Source organism: Sphaerodactylus townsendi, linkage group LG02 (genome assembly GCF_021028975.2).
Source record: "Sphaerodactylus townsendi isolate TG3544 linkage group LG02, MPM_Stown_v2.3, whole genome shotgun sequence".
In the NCBI taxonomy this organism is placed as follows: Eukaryota; Metazoa; Chordata; class Lepidosauria; order Squamata; family Sphaerodactylidae; genus Sphaerodactylus; species Sphaerodactylus townsendi.
The window spans coordinates 38448731-38464485 of record NC_059426.1 but is presented as its reverse complement, the minus strand read 5'-3'; the positions used below and the strand labels follow the sequence as shown (position 1 = coordinate 38464485).

General features: G+C 43.9%; 1 protein-coding gene across 1 annotated transcript; it reads right to left on the bottom strand.

Moving 5' to 3' along the window:
- Positions 1–326: 326 nt before the first annotated feature.
- LOC125426883 (cytohesin 1 interacting protein) lies at positions 327–15147 on the bottom strand. Its single transcript, XM_048485706.1, has 8 exons — positions 14930–15147; positions 12336–12385; positions 10220–10274; positions 8961–9063; positions 7453–7546; positions 6113–6182; positions 4177–4243; positions 327–1197 (listed from the first exon to the last, which is right to left on the bottom strand). Exons 1-8 carry the CDS (start codon positions 15098–15100, stop codon positions 725–727), a joined length of 1083 nt encoding a protein of 360 aa, XP_048341663.1. The 5' UTR covers positions 15101–15147; the 3' UTR covers positions 327–724.
- Between the last annotated feature and the right edge of the window lie 608 nt (positions 15148–15755).

Sequence of the window (15755 nt, the reverse complement as noted above, 5' to 3'; positions counted from 1 at the left end):
TGCACTAGAGTCCACTTTCTAATGTTGCCATTTTCTCCCAGTCAACTGCTCTCTGTCACCTGGAGATCAGTTGTCATAACTTGAGATCTCCAGCAACCACCTGGAGGTTGGCAACTCAGCATACTAGCCACAACGTTACATTGACCTTCTTCCACATCACCACGGAAGCAGCAACATGAGCTCTGGAGAATAACATGAAGCCAGTGGAGCAGTGGAACCGAATGCATGAACCATCCTCTGTTTTGCTAACCTAGAAAATAGACATACTTCACTATTTGTCTAATTGGCAATCTGTATGTTTCCTTCAGTGAGGAAAAAACAGCATCTCCTGAAAATATTTTTAATGTATATGGAGAAACAGTTAATCCTCCTGCTCACATTTGGCAGTCCTTTCCTGAACCCCACCCCCCTTCCACCATGACTGCTATCTATCAATTTAGAAAACCGTGTCTAGTTTGATCTTTACGCTCTGTACAATGTTGGTAGCTAAAGACTTGCTACATGCTAGCTGCTGCGTGCATGCTCCCAGTATCAGGGACACAGTGTGATAGTTTTCTTGAAGAATAACACCCTTTTGTCCCCCCATGTCACTGTTATCCTGAGGCTAATTCACAAAAATAAGTATCACCGTCTGATCTGCTTCTTTTGCTTCCTTTTGGGTTGTTGAACAAAGTCTGATCTGGGTCTAAGGCACAGTGTCAAAGTCTGGGCCCACCTATGTGTGTCAGACACAACTTTCCTCCTCTTCCACAGCCCAGTGAAGACCTGGGATGAATTTCAAAAATTTCTTCCGAATGCTTCCTTTTTTATTTTTCCGAGGGAGTGTCCCAAAGATAGTTGAAGCGTGGCCTCTGTCCCACAAGGGGGACCCAGAACCGCTGCTAGCCTCGTTGATACTTCTATGCCTCCTCAGTGAAGTCTTCACAACAGCGGCAGTAGAGTCTCTAGAGAGGAAGCAGTCGTCCTCTGTGCTTGATTGTCGGCTAAAAGTCTGGCTGGCAGGATCCTCAAAAACACTGCCTTGGTAGAAACTGTCCTCACTATCCACTGTCATGGAGCTGAGGCGACTTACACAGCTGCTTTCACTGGAAAACCGAGGTTTGTTTGCTGCGGCTGACCCGGATGCCGTACAGTCACTCAGCAGGTTAGTTTTTTCTGACCTCACTGGAACAAGGGGCGAGCCGCCATTCACTTCATCTAGAAGACAGACAGAACCAGCGTTACATTTGCACAACATCTAGTGCTGAATTTACAAGGTTTTCAAGGTAGGAATCCCTATTTCTGATAGGCTTATTCCGCACATGCAGAATAATGCACTTTCAAACTGCTTTCAGTGCTCTTTGAAGCTGTGCAGAATAGCAAAATCCACTTGCAAACAGTTGTGAAAGTGGTTTGAAAATGCATTATTTTGCGTGTGTGGAAGGGGCCTTAGAGAAGGGCCAGACCCTGTCAGACAGCCACACCCACGCAACAGGACTAGTCACAACCCTCGCCGTCATTCAGGAAAACCAGTATGGTGCAGTGGTTAGAACATTGGACAAGAATCTGGGAGGCCGGGTCTAAAACTCCACTCTTCCATGGAAGCTCACTGGGTCAGTCATGCTCTCTGACTAACCTAACTCACAGGGTTGTTGTGAATATAAAATGAAAGAAAAGAGCCACTTTGGGAGAATAAATGAAGCAAATAAGTACATTCAGGGTTCTGCAAACCTAAAGGAATTCCAAGATTCCAAAGAAAAATATCTTGATTTAAAAAGAACCAACTTGGGGGGGGGGGAGTGAAACATGACACCTGTGCATGCCTAGTTGTGACCAAAAAAATTTACTATTTGAGTTCAGTTTCGTTGCTGTAGCAAGTATGAAGGAAGTGGCTGTGGCCAGGAGGAAGAGGATGTGGCGAGGAGGGAGAAGGTGAGCTAGACACAGTGGTGGGGGATGGAGCCAGAGAGCCAGCAGCACACAGGCAAAGTGGAACAGGGCTTATCCCTCCCCTGTAAGTCCCCTGCATGGCTCTAGCAGGTCCTCTTCTTTTAGCGTTCTAAAGATCTTCTGGAAATATCCCTGTGCAAATATGTGGCAGGGAAACAAAAAAAAAGGCTAGGCGGATGCTTTTTAAGTACTAGAAGACTATCATGGATTGTCATCTCTCTCCGCCCCCGTCCCCCGCCCCCCCACTTGCTCCCTCTGTCCTGCGTCACTTCTGAGTCACTTCTGTTTAGAGATCCTGGCAAGGATTGTGCAAACTGTACAAAGAAGTAGTAACAGTAAGGGAATTGTTTGAGTTGTGCAAAAAGAGAAGCAGAGGGATGGAATCAAATGTTTGGGTCAGAGGTCTGCAACCAAGCCAAATATAGGTCTTTTTTTTTTTTTTAGAATGTGAATGGTTTGGCAGGCGAAGACGTTACTGGGGCAGAAGGGCTTCTTATAGGAAGGGAAATGGTAAAGGTGAACATGTACAGATTTATGCCAAACCTTTCTGGGATAATCACATGGAGTGCTTCTGTATGTGTGTGAGTAAAGTGCTGTCAAGTCACAGCTGACTTACAGCAACTCCATATGGTTATCAAGGCACGAGACGAATGGAGGCAGTTTGCCATTGACTTCCTTTGCATAGGGACCCTTTAATTCCGAAGTAGTCTCCCATCTAAATACTAACCAGGACCAATCCTGCCTAGCGTCCTGGATCTGACAAGATCAGGCTAGGCTTGGCCATGGAGGTCAGGGCTTCTGTTTAATATTTAATACTTAATGTAAAAATCCATGTGTGCTACTTGCTAAAAAGGGACACAATCAATATTCAGGCTGCAGAAACATTATGGATTATCACTTAGTGTGTCATTTGTGAGTAATGTTAAACAGTATATTTCTAGTTATGCAAATATTTTTATACCAGCTCTTTTTTGATTTCTAGGTCTGAATTTTGACAAACCTGGCTTGTTAATTATGAAAACTTGCAGACCCCTGGTCGCGATGATGGTTTCCAAGCAAAAGCACGGTCTGGGACTTACCAGGGGCAGCCATTGCTGCCCTGGAGCAGTATGTGTGTGTGTGTGTGTGTGTGTGTGTCTGTCTGTCTCTGTCTGTCTGTCAAGGATCAGCCTCCACACTGGCCACATGGTGCCCAGATGGGTGGGGCCACTAGAAGCCTGCCCAATGCGAACAGGTGAGGTGGTTGGGGGCGGAGCTGTGGGGTCTTATTGGTAGCCTCAGCCTTTCTCTTCCCTCCTTGGGCAGCAACAGCCAACTCCGTCCCTTGACATGTCCTGCCCCACATACCTTTACAAATTCATTGTCCTAGGCTCAAACTAAGATGTAACTGTGTTTTCATCAGTTTTGATTCCTCTGTTGAAATCAAGTTGAAACATACAGCTTTGTGCTTGTATGTTTGTAATGCTTGTAATGTTTGTATGTTTGTGGATGCTTGTAAGCAAAATGCTGAACTCTGTGATTGTATGAGCAGAAAAAGCTCATGTGAGATAATCTTTCCCAGTCTTCCCTTTCTCTCAACAGCATCCTGGAAACCCAGAGACTGGGGGTGGGATGCTTGTAAGCAAAATGCTCAGCAGTATGTGGGCTTGCAGAGGAGGGACTGACACAAAATCTCACCTCCTCACACTTCCACTAATGCTCAACAGGGCGAGGGGAGCAGTGGCGGAGCGCACACAGGCGGGGGTGGTGGTGATGACCTGGGTGGAGCAGCAGCGGAGGTGTGGCCGGGCCATCAAGGGGACGGGAGGCATTCCGGAACAAGGGCAGATGATGTTGCGCCAGGAGCACAGGGCGCAGTTTCCCCTTGCTCCACCTCTGAAGGGGAGCAACTATTGTTCAATTCCCACTCCTTAGTGCAGCTTTCTGGGCATTTTGTTATGGGCTCTTCCAAATCTCAGCAGTGTCTTTTTTTGAGGGGGGGGACCCAGCAGGGCCTGCTGACAGTGGAAAATGGCAGAGAAGACCCTCTTATGCATGCTTCTTCTATTCATAAAACTGTAGAATCCAGCTTCTGTTTATTACCCTTGCATAAAATGTCCCCTGAAGATTTTGTTTAAAAGGGAAGAAAGAAAATCCAAAATTCAGACCAAGCAAACTCATGTTTTGAGTCAGCTCACAGTATTTCTGAACAGGAAAGCTGTGTTGGCCCTCATTTCTTGCTTTCTAAAGAGAGTAGTGCAGACTTACCACGAAGAAGGCGCTGTTCCTGTAAACACAGAGACTGAAACTCTAACAGTTTGTCTTGCAACGTTTGCTGTAAAACACAAACCACAACGAAGGTAATTTCTATATCAATCTGAGATACTCTGAAAGATTTGTACTCTTTAGGGTTGGTTTACTTTGACCGACAGTGCACTTATGAATATTATCATTATGGATAATCACAGAATCTTCTAAGATAGTTGAATTCTTTTAAAAAAAAACGACTAGGCTTTAAACCACAGCATTGTCATGTAGAGGATTTCCACTGACTAAATGCATTGCACTGCTTTCACGTGTAACTATGTACATCAGCATATCAATGTTGCTGTCCAACACAAAATATCTCAGGTGGACCTTGGTGTGGAATCTATGAGCTGCTGAATTTGCAAGCATCTCACAGCAATTGTCTCAATCAGATGCCTTCAAAAGCTTTCCTTCAGAGAAAAGATCATCAGGCTGTTGACCCAAGCTTGAACAAGCCTGCGACCAGAACAAGACTACCGCGTTCTTAGCAGATGCCAAGATTCATACTAATCGGCTGCTGCCACACTCTCATTAAGCACAGCAATGAAAGGCCTGCCTGTGGAGCGCCACTCATTCTGAGCTCTTTTGGGCTGGAGAGGAGGAGGCCCTTGCCTGCTTAGTTGCTTTAATCAAAGCACTCGCTGCCATTCCAACTTCAGAGTAATTTGGAGGTCAAGCTCAGGTGGCAGCTCCGCCTTACGTAAGCAGCATGACTCAGCACACGGCCCTTCGCCGCTTTCCTCTATGATTCTGCCAGTCTTGAGAGTTTATTCCAGGGTAAAATGCAAAAGCAGAAGCAGGGAGGGATCTCTCCCTCATATTTTGTGCCGGACAGAAGCATCGTTGCGCTGATGATTGATATGCCTTTGTGGGGGAGCAGGTTGAATAGATGAGCAGCCAGATTTTCAACTTGAGACTTAGGGCTCAAAGTCATCAAAGGGCTATTCTTAAAATGCAAACTGGAAGTTTGTTGGCCTTGGGTTCTGTTTTACTGTTTCAGATTTGGCTCCCTGCTTTGCTATTAGCATTTTAAAGGACATATCTTTCCTTTCCTCATAACAGACTAGTGGTTGAGGCATTAAAACTCATTATCCTTTCCTACACAGCCTCAATGCAAATTTATTACATTAGTCTGCAGTTTGAATTTAAAAAAACAAACAGAATGACTTATGTTATCATAAAACACAGGATGTGATTATTTATTTATTAGGCACATTTTCATCTTTCCCTTCCCGAAAGGAGCTCAGGGTAGTGTACATTATTATCTCCTCCTCCTCACAACAACCCTGTGAGGTAGGCAGGCTAAGAGTAACTGGCCCACGACCCCCCAATAAGTTTCATAGACGAATGCGGATTTGAACCTGCATCTTTTAGATCCTGGTGCAACACTATAACCCAGCGGTCCTGATTCCTCATGCCATAGCTTGCAGAGAGCCACATTTGCAATTACCATCAACAGAAGTGACACATTTCCTTCCATCCCTGGCTTGAGGCCTACATCTCAGGGAACCTCTCCACTTATCTTTCTTCTGGTGGTGGCTGTTTCAAGGTGGGAACAAACTGCCTACCACAAGTCCTGTGGAGTATTGGCCATGCCCACTTTTCTAGAACATGGGCCAGATGCCAAATTAGGGAACAGTGCTCAGAAGAGCCACAGCTGGTATGTCAAAAAGCCACTTGTGGATCCCAAGCCACTAAGTGAGTATCCCTTTGCAGCAACATGCTGGCATTGGTGTTGCTAGACCCCAGCAGAGCTCTGTTAGTTTGAAACTCATATGCTACGCTGCCTAAGTGAGTAGAATGTCGCCCAAATTTGCTATATTTTACATGATTAAAGCCTGTTTATCATCGTAGACTACAGTTTATGCTACATTATGCAACTGATATGAATCAATACCTTTAAAAGGCACAGCTTAGTTTCCAGTTCCATCCTTTTCAAAACCAAGGCTTCATTCACAACGTCTAACCTGTAAACAACACAAGAACATAACACAAAGTTGTAAGAGGTCTAGCTCTGTGGGTCCAGCAGTGGTCAGGCATTTAATACTTGTAAGCACAACAAGGTAGAATGAGCAATCCCTTATTGTGCAGTTTAGAATCTGGTGAAGATGGTGATATTGCAAAAAAAAAAAAAGGTTTAAATGTTAGAAACAAACAGACAAGAAGATGATGTGCCAAATGAAATCCTGGCAGCTCAGGTGAATGATGAGAAAATACTGACAACACCACACACTCTCTTTCAACACTGATCCTTCTAACTCAAGGAACAGCAGCTCATGGTACCAAACAGCAAAAACAAAAACAAAAAACAATCGGGAGAAGAATCCATAATGCCTTGCCCACAAGTAAGAGTGGTTGGAAAAGAGAGAGGAAAATAAGAGACAGAACAGGAATTGTCACGAAGAACGTGCAGTATCCCTCTCTACATTCATTTACATTGATAAACTTCATCCAGAAGCACAATATTTTTTTTCTTTGTCGTTCTGTCTATTTTCACAAACAGGTTTTCTTTTACACCTTCGGGCTGAAAGAAGAGGGCCAGTCACTCACTCAGGCTACCTGAACTCACAGGATTACTGTGAGGATAATCTGGCAGAGGGAGCTCCCTGGAAGACAGGTGAGATAAAAAATGGACCAGGTAGAAACAAAGGATGGCTGCATCCACACATCACTTGATGCTGCACAGCAGCAATCACTGGAAACTGGTGTATCCTATGTAGACAGTTGTGCCACAGCACAGCAATAGCATAATATCCAACAATGTGTTGGTGCAGCTGTTGTTCTCAACATCATTACAATCTTTCTCCCATTGACACTGAGGGAAACGATCGCAGCATTCATCCATTTTTGTCAGAGAACTCCATGCCTTTATTTAAAGAGCGGCTAACTGGCAGCCAACAGTAAAATCTGAACTGAGGTAAATATAACGAACACATAATATCTGTGAGACTGCGCTATATGTCACACATTTAAAGGAATCACAGAATTTAGGGAGAACCAGAGTACCTTTTAATGTTCAGAGTTCTCAGACATTTCTCAGGATGATCAGCCATTGGCGAGAGAAAGCTAGGTTTGGGCCATTTCTCTGCTCTTAGAACTGCTGCATCCCAGTGTACAAATAAACGACATTGCTTAGGATGTGAATTATCAATACAATAAATAAAACCTCAGTGCTGCTTCCTTTGTTGCACTCACAGCATAGTGCTGACAAAGGTTGACACACACATTTGCATTTACCTTAACAGACTCCCAGATGATTTGATCAAGTCCACCATTTGCTTGTGGCTGAGCCCTTCAGTGCTCACTCTATTGATACTGGTCAGAATATAACCTGTGACAATTCAAAATGCAAGTCATTAGTGCATGTATTTATTTCTTGAAAAATTTTATAAACCACTTCCTTGGTGTTCAAAAGGGGGCACCATGTTTAAGCATTTTGAGCCCTTGGAAGTGGTAAACAAATGGTAGCTAACAATGGCAACTAGGGATGCCACTTATCCACTTCCAGCTGGAGGCTCCTGCAAATCCGCAAACCCTTTGTGGTCCCCCATTGCTGCTTGAATGAGCAGCAGGAGAAAGCATGGAGAGAGAAAAAATGGCATTGTGCAATATCACTTTCAGCTGGAAAACCAGAAGTGATATCAGCAGGGTACCATGAAGGTCTAGGAATCTGACATATCTCTATGGTCAAACCATAGATTCCTAGAGCGTCACTGTGACATGGTGATGTAACTTCCACTTTTTGGACTGTAAGTGACATTGTACAATGCCCATCTACTCTGGAGCCTAGTACATCTCCTGCTAGTTGCAACCTAAGGCTTGCAATCTTATTGGCAATGTAAAACAAAAGCAGTTGAAAGCTGCAGTAGATTTTCCCCAAAGTCCTGCAGTCCATATATGGGAAAAATCCAGAGACAAGCTGCTTCCCATACCTAAAGGCCAGTCATGCAAAAAGCTGGAGGATACAGAAATAAAACTGTGCTTTTCAGTGTCACCAGACGTGTATTTAGGAAAAATAGACCCCTGTGCAAAATCTGAGTATTCCACACACCCCTCCCCAGGCGGCTGCCCCCCACCACGACCAAGCTTTTTTTGTACCAGATCTTGAAGTCAGTGTATGGACCCAGGGGAAAGGAAGCGGCGTGTGGGGGGTGATTTTTCCACCCCCGCATCACTAAATGGCCACAGCCCGGGGACATTTGACCCCATATGTCCCCCTGGGCGGTATGCCGCTGAGTGTCACAATCATAACTTCTCACAATGAGAGTATACAAGTGATTGGTCCCCTGCCTGTAATTGCAGCACAGGCTGATAAAGCATATGGAAGTCCTTCAGGTCAGACAGATTGCAGGCAATGAATATCCCAGTGTAACTGGCACAAATATCAGTCATATCTGCTTGTCCCTTCCCTTCCCATGCCCAGTATGGATAGCAGTCCCAGACTGCTGTCATACACACTGGTTAGTGAACTTTCAATGCACTTAAGCAACCATTTGCAAGGGCATTATCAACATGTATGAAAGCAAGCTAGCACTCAGGCTGGGAGTTACAAAAGTATGATCAGTGTGCCAAAGTCTCTTCAGTCCAGAAGAGAGTAGGAGAAACGCAACAAATCTGAACTGAATAACTGGCTGCAAACTGCTGGGGAAAGCCTGATCACCGGAGATTTCACCCCTGCACCACACCCATTCATTTTTTTTCTTTCTGTGTCTGCAAAATGAAGACAGCAGAGAATCGAAACCTACCACTTTGGAGTCCAGAGAGAGAGGCGGGGCTTCCTTCCTTTACTTTGCAAATGTATGTGCAGCTTTCCAAGCAGCAGTTGGTTTGCGGCTGAAATCGAAGTGTCTGTAAATTTCAGAAGCACAGGATTACTAGCTGGGCACCTGAGCCTCTTACCTTGCAGCCTGTTGCCCCAAATCCTTGCATGTAGCAAAAAGTACAAGGAAGTCTGCCTGACTTACATGTCAAACAGCAAGCATACCCCCCATGTAGCACTATGACAAGCATTTCCTCTTTACAAAAAAAAAAAAACTTGAAGGAACAAGTTGGTTTTCCACCCAGCAATAAGGTTATTTTTTTATTATTGTTATGTTTGAATAGTTACCCTGCTCAGGCAGGGTCACTTTTGGTGATCTGAAACGGCTGAGAACAAGACTGTAAAGTTCTCTGTGTCGGACAGAGCGGACAGAAACTACTGTAGTTACTTGGCTCCTATCCTTCTTCTCTCCAGGCTGCTGAGAGCACCCATAAGGCCCCCAAAGAAGAAATCCTTCTGGGCCTCAGTGCACACTACCCAGGTCTAATGTGCATATCATACCAAAATAAATCATTTGACCTTCCTGGCCTCAGGATGATGAAGCACCCCAAACTGTCACTTAGTCCCTCCTCCTCTTGTAGCCATGCCTCGGTCTGACATGTATCTCCTCCCTTTGACCATCCAGAATGGAGAGAGTGTGGTCATGGTGCAAAGCTAGCACTGATTTCCCTCTGAATCAATGAGATTTTTGGCCCCAGTGATATTACAGAGTTAGGTCTGATTGGTTACTTGGAAAAGGGACATCACAGCATTCCCAGTGTGATTCCCCACTGGCTCAGATCAAGTTGTGAGGAATGAGAAGACACACAATTGGGTGGATCACCCCAGGTGGACCCCATAGGTGGCCTAACCATCCACGTGGCCAGGAAACTATGGATAAATATGGACGTGAAAAGCTTGGGGTGATCTTTGGGGAACATTTCACGTCCTCCAGAAGTTTGTTTTCACATAAAAAGTGTGGATTCATGAGCACCTGTCAGAGTGTTTATGTATTTCTCTAAAGACTACATTCCATAACTTCAAGAGGCAAAGAATTTCCATGCCTTTAATGGAACAGCAGAAGAGGGAATTCTGAAAGATGCAACCTATTATGTTAAGGAAAGCAGTATCCGCTTCAGTACACATCACATCTGGACTTGGAATCACTGTCACAGATTCCCACTGTTCACAATGCTGATGGCTCACCTGAATTTCAAATCCAAATGTTTCATTGTCTTCTTTGAAGATTTTGAATGATTTTCTACAAACAATAAATACAGTTTAACAACCAGTTGAAGTGGAACAGTATGTTTTCAGGCTTTATTCAAGTTGAAGGAGTGCCAGTCGTCATATTTTGAAAAGGTACTTCATGTGTGCAATGAGAAACCTTAAACCTGAGGCACTCCCCAAGGATCACACGGACTAGATGACGTACAGGTAAACTCATATAACCAAACTGGATTTACATGGCACTGAGCAGGTGGTGAAAGCAATTGTGCGGTGCTCTCTCCACTCACCTCCAACTCACAACTCAGTTCCACATTTACCCACTTAGGTTGAGCTTTGCAGTAAATCTGAGTCAAGTTGTGTGTTGAGCACGTCTTGAAATAATCCCAGGATTGCTTAAACTCTTACAATACATTTGGGTGCTGTGTGGTTTCCGGGCTGTATGGCCGTGTTCTAGCAGCATTCTCTCCTGACGTTTCGCCTGCATCTGTGGCTGGCATCTTCAGAGGATCTGATGTTGGAAAAGCAAGTGGAGTATATATCTGTCCAGGGAGTGTGGGGAGTGTCCAGGGTGGGTGGGGAAACCTTGTCTGTGAGTAACAAAGGCGGCAACCAGGTGAATAGTTGAGGGCATCTGAATAGAAGTATGAGTAACAATGAAGACTATAGCCTGGGAGTAACCCTGTAGATAGCAAGGTCACTGGTGAGAGCATCTGAATAGAAGTATCCTGGCCTTTGTTTCTTTTGTCTATGGTCATCCTGTGTTTGTGTGGAGCTGGTTTGACACAGTCTTGACCCTAGTATTTTTCAACACTGGCAACCAAGTTGCCTTCGACAATACATCTTACAATACAAATCCACCCAGGTGACATTCTCAGGTTGCTGACCAGGTTGTATGGACTGGACCAGGGGTAGGGAACCTGCGGCTCTCCAGATGTTCAGGAACTACAATTCCCACCAGCCTCTATCAGCATGGCCAATTGGCCATGCTGGTGAAAACTGATAGGAATTGTAATTCTGAGCCCCTCTGGGATTCACCCCTGGACTGGACCACTAAGGTCTGGTTCACACATATTGGAGAATGTAGAAATGAAGAGATGGAGCATTGAAATGGTAGTATGAACTGTGCTGGTCTGACTGTAGGTAGTGGTTTCCAGCACTGAACGCTTCTCCACTCTGCAAGCAAAAAATTAACACAACAGGCAAAAATGCTCTACCCTCTCTTTGCTTGCTGTGCTGATTTTCTACATATGGAGAGTTTTTTAAACACAGGAGAGCTTTTCAAAGTGATCATCTACCTACAACTTTATTTCCATCACCTTATTTTCTTTCTTGTGTGGTGAACCAGACCTGCATTAATTGTAATGGAAGGGTTTTGACGTTACCCATCTATGAACGAGAACATGAGAAATGAAGGATGAGTTCCCCATGATAAGAATGATGATGATCTGGCACCATGTTTCAAACATTAAAACCCAAATTAACTTCCATTCTCAACAGTAGAAGAAGAAGAGTTTGGATTTATACCTCACCTTTCTCTCCTGTAAGGAGATTCAAGGTGGCTTACAAACTCCTTTCCCTTCCTCTCCCCACAACAGACCCCTTGTGAGGTGGGTGGGACTGAGAGAGTTCCAAAGAGAGTTCCAAAGAAGCCCTTTGGGGGTAGGGCGGTTTACCAAATCGAATGAATGAATGAATGAATGAATGAATGAATGAATGAATGAATGAATGAATGAAAATAAAGAACTGTGACTAGCCCAAGGTCATCCATCAGGAATGTAGGAGTGCAGAAACACATCTGGTTCACCAGATAAGCCTCCGCCACTCAGGTGGAGGAGTGGAGAATCAAACCCGGTTCTACAGATTAGAATCCACCTGCTCTTAACCACTACACCACTCACATTAACATGGCTTAGTACTAGTACGAGCTACCTGGACTGCTCAGGACTTCCACTACTCTCTTCTTTGGCTTCATATTTGCACCCTCGCCATACTATATGTTCCTATACCTTCATGCACAATTATAACATTACCGATTAGAAGGTATTATTATTAGTTAATACTCTAAAAAGGGGGAAATGAGGCCTTTCCTTACCTTTGTGGGCTGCAAGGGTCACCTAAGGAACTTGTTCTGCCCAAAGCATGCTAGAAATAAAAATTCACCCTAGTCAGTCAGTTGCATTAGAAATAGAAATCTAACACTATTTATAATACAAAATGCATCAACATGCATTACATTTCAAGCAAAGCAGAAAGGCTGATCTGCCCATCATATTTTTATCCTGCCCTTCTTCCAAGGTGCTGAGGGAAGCATCTGTGATTCTCCCCTTCTGCATTTTACCCTCACAAAAAAAACCCCTGTGAGATAGCATAAGCTCAGATAGTCAATCACCCTGTGAGTGTTGTGGCTTAATGAGTTTTGTGGCTCAAGAAATTAATTTTCTACTATCCTGGTCTAACATTCTAAACACATTGGCTGCAGATCATAATAACAATGTCAGACTTCCCTTACTGGTATGATCAAGGACTATCCAGACCAGTAACCTGTTTGGAGCAGCAGATAGTTAGGTGTCTCTGGACAGTGAAAAGCAGAGCATAATGAAAATAGCCAGCCCTTTTTTAAAATGGCAACCAGAACAGTACTGCTGCTGAAAAATTAACCATTCGTGGAGCTATCATGGCTAATGACCAGTGACTAATAATTCTCCACAAACTTGTCTAATTCTGAAATACATCTAAATGTGGCAGACTCAACATTTTGTGGCAATGAATTGTATATATCAATTTCGTGTTGTTTGATGAAGGTTTTCCTTCAGTCTGTTACCAGCCTACTGCCAATTAATGTTGCTCATTAATAAATGATTAGGCAATTATGTGCTTTTTTACATCTTTCTAACCATTAAGAAGTTAATACTGGTTGTTGATGGAGAACAGTGCCATAGAATAGGCTTACTGAGCTCAAATTCCATATGTCCATTTCTCCTGGGAAGTAATGTCAAATCACTTATGGTGATCCAAAGGGTTTTCAAGGCAAGAGACATTTGGAGGTGGTTTTCCATTGCCTGCCTCCATTTAGGCTAACAGCGTTCTGAGAGAACGGAGACTGACTCAAGGTGGGGGAGAGGGGAACTTAATCTGGTTCTCCAGATCAGAGTCTGTGGCTCTTAACCACTTCACCATGCTAGCTCTTTATCATGTTGTCCCTCCCAGTACCCTGGACATTAAGGTTAATTATCAAGAGCATCCACAAACTGTCTGAATGAAATGGAAGCTCAACATGTGTCTTTCCAACTATTTATCTCTGGAGCTAGCAATGCTGGCAGGGGGCAGCATTTGTATGTTTCCTAATTCTATAACCTGTCGCCCTTACCACCACACTCGTACTGTTTAAAGAGTATTTTTCCATGAACCTTGGAGTGTCAGAGGTATTAACTGGAATACATACAACTGACATTTCACATTAATTTAAAGGTGCCTGCCTACTAATCCAACAGAAAGCTGCAGAATTAGACCAATTGGAATAAGCATCTGCCAAGGGATAATACACGGTAATCGGAATGCGTTGTTACAGTTTCTATAAATTCCTCAGAAAACATCAAATGACCACTGACAATGAACAACTATTGTTCCATGTCATTAACACAGCGAAAATCTGCTGAATCTCTTTCTGATGCAGGAAGGTCAGTCCAGTTCAATTTAAAAAGAGTGGAAAGTAGGGCACTGGAAACACCAATCCTTCACAGCTAATATCTCAGGGGGTGAACACTCTGTAGCATGCTCCACAGTACACAATGATGAAAAGATGCTTTACACCAAGGAAAGCTCCACAGGAGCGCCACAAGTCAGCTGCAACTTGACGGCACTTTACACACAGACAGAATGGGACACGCAGAACTATCCAGGAAAGATGTATTTATGCCAGGTACACTATAGATCATCCATATTAAACAGAGAAAATTTTCAGATTACTTTTCTGCCCTCAGAAACATTTTAGCCCAGGCAGAAATAAAAAGCTGATTTCCAACTAGAGTTGTAAAAAGGCCTCTCTTGGAGATGTCATGAACTCAGTCATCCCCATTGCCTGCTGTTAAATAAATTACGCTTAAGGGAAGGGAAGTGGAAATCAAGCACATCTCTTGACTCAAAATGCAATCCTTCTTAGCACTTTTATAAATTGAGAGCAATCGCAGCTATAGCAGAGTGGCTCAATTAGTCAGCCAAGGCAAAACCTTGTTTCATGTGTGCATTGATCTTGGGCATGGAGCTTATACTGGCAAAAGTCTTCCCACAGAGCAAGCAAACTGGAGATTTTGTCTGGCCACTGTCTCTCCAGCTGGGTTAGAGTCTGGCCACCACCCCAACAACTAGGCTAGAGTTAACAGAAGAGGTTTTTTTTCTAATTCATCCTGTCTTTACCAGTATCCTCACACACAGGGATTGACATCTCCAAGTTGTCTTGGCATGGTGGTAAATGGCCAGGAGGCATTTCACCTGCTAAATTTCAGAGATTCAGAAAACTGGCTGATAGGACCAACACAGGATTCTTGCTGGCTCTCATCTTGGACATTTTCCTAGCAAACTCTCTGCCTCATTCCTTCTTTACAATGATTCTGAGCCCTCAACACATAGCAAAGTCATCCTGAAGAACGGATGAAGAAGGTTCTGCAGCCTTCTTAATGGACAACATACCTGTTTGTAATCCCTGGGCAAGGTCCCTGCTGAATTGGTGAAGCTCTTGGCCTTTCTGTTGTCCAGCGGAGGACTACCTATCGGTTCTAAGCAGGGGGTGTAAATCCCAGTCACACCGTAGCCCATGCAATGGACGTTGCGGTTCTGCTGAATTAGCCTCTTTAATGACATGTTGGATTCCCCTTCAAGACCCTTCTAGGCTGGCCCAGTTTCAAGGACCTCGCATGACCGAGAGGAAACAACTAAAAGCATTGCCGCTACTGTGAGCAGAAGTATTTTCAAAAAAAAGGAAGAGGAGGAGAAAGTCCATGTGACTTGTGGTTTAGGTGCAGGTTACATAAATCTCCTCTCCCAGATCACTCGTTTCTTTTTAAGCTTGCGAGTTTCTGCAGCCTCAACAATAATGCAATCTGCTTATTCTTCCCCGTTCCATTCCTTGGAAGCCAAGAGAAGTAACTCTCATCAAGCCCCTTTGTCATTTGAATTTCAAATGCCATCTGGCTTTAAAAATCTCCTTGCATTTGATAAGTTTGCTGTTTCTTTTGCTTATTTCTTTGATATTGCTATTGCACCATATTCCAAGATGACAAGTAAAATAGTGTATAATTATGGATCAAGAAGCCATTGCAGGAGAAAGAGCATCTTCCGAGAGAGGCACAGGTTGTTGCTGTGGACGGGTGGGCTTCTTCCTGAGTCTGTATCGGGTGCAAAAATGAGGTTAAGCATCTGAGATTTTCATTCTGGATCCCCAGAAAAATGCTGCTCACAACCATCCCACTTTATTCCTTTCAACCTTCCTCTCTTTGGCCAAAGATAATGTATTCTT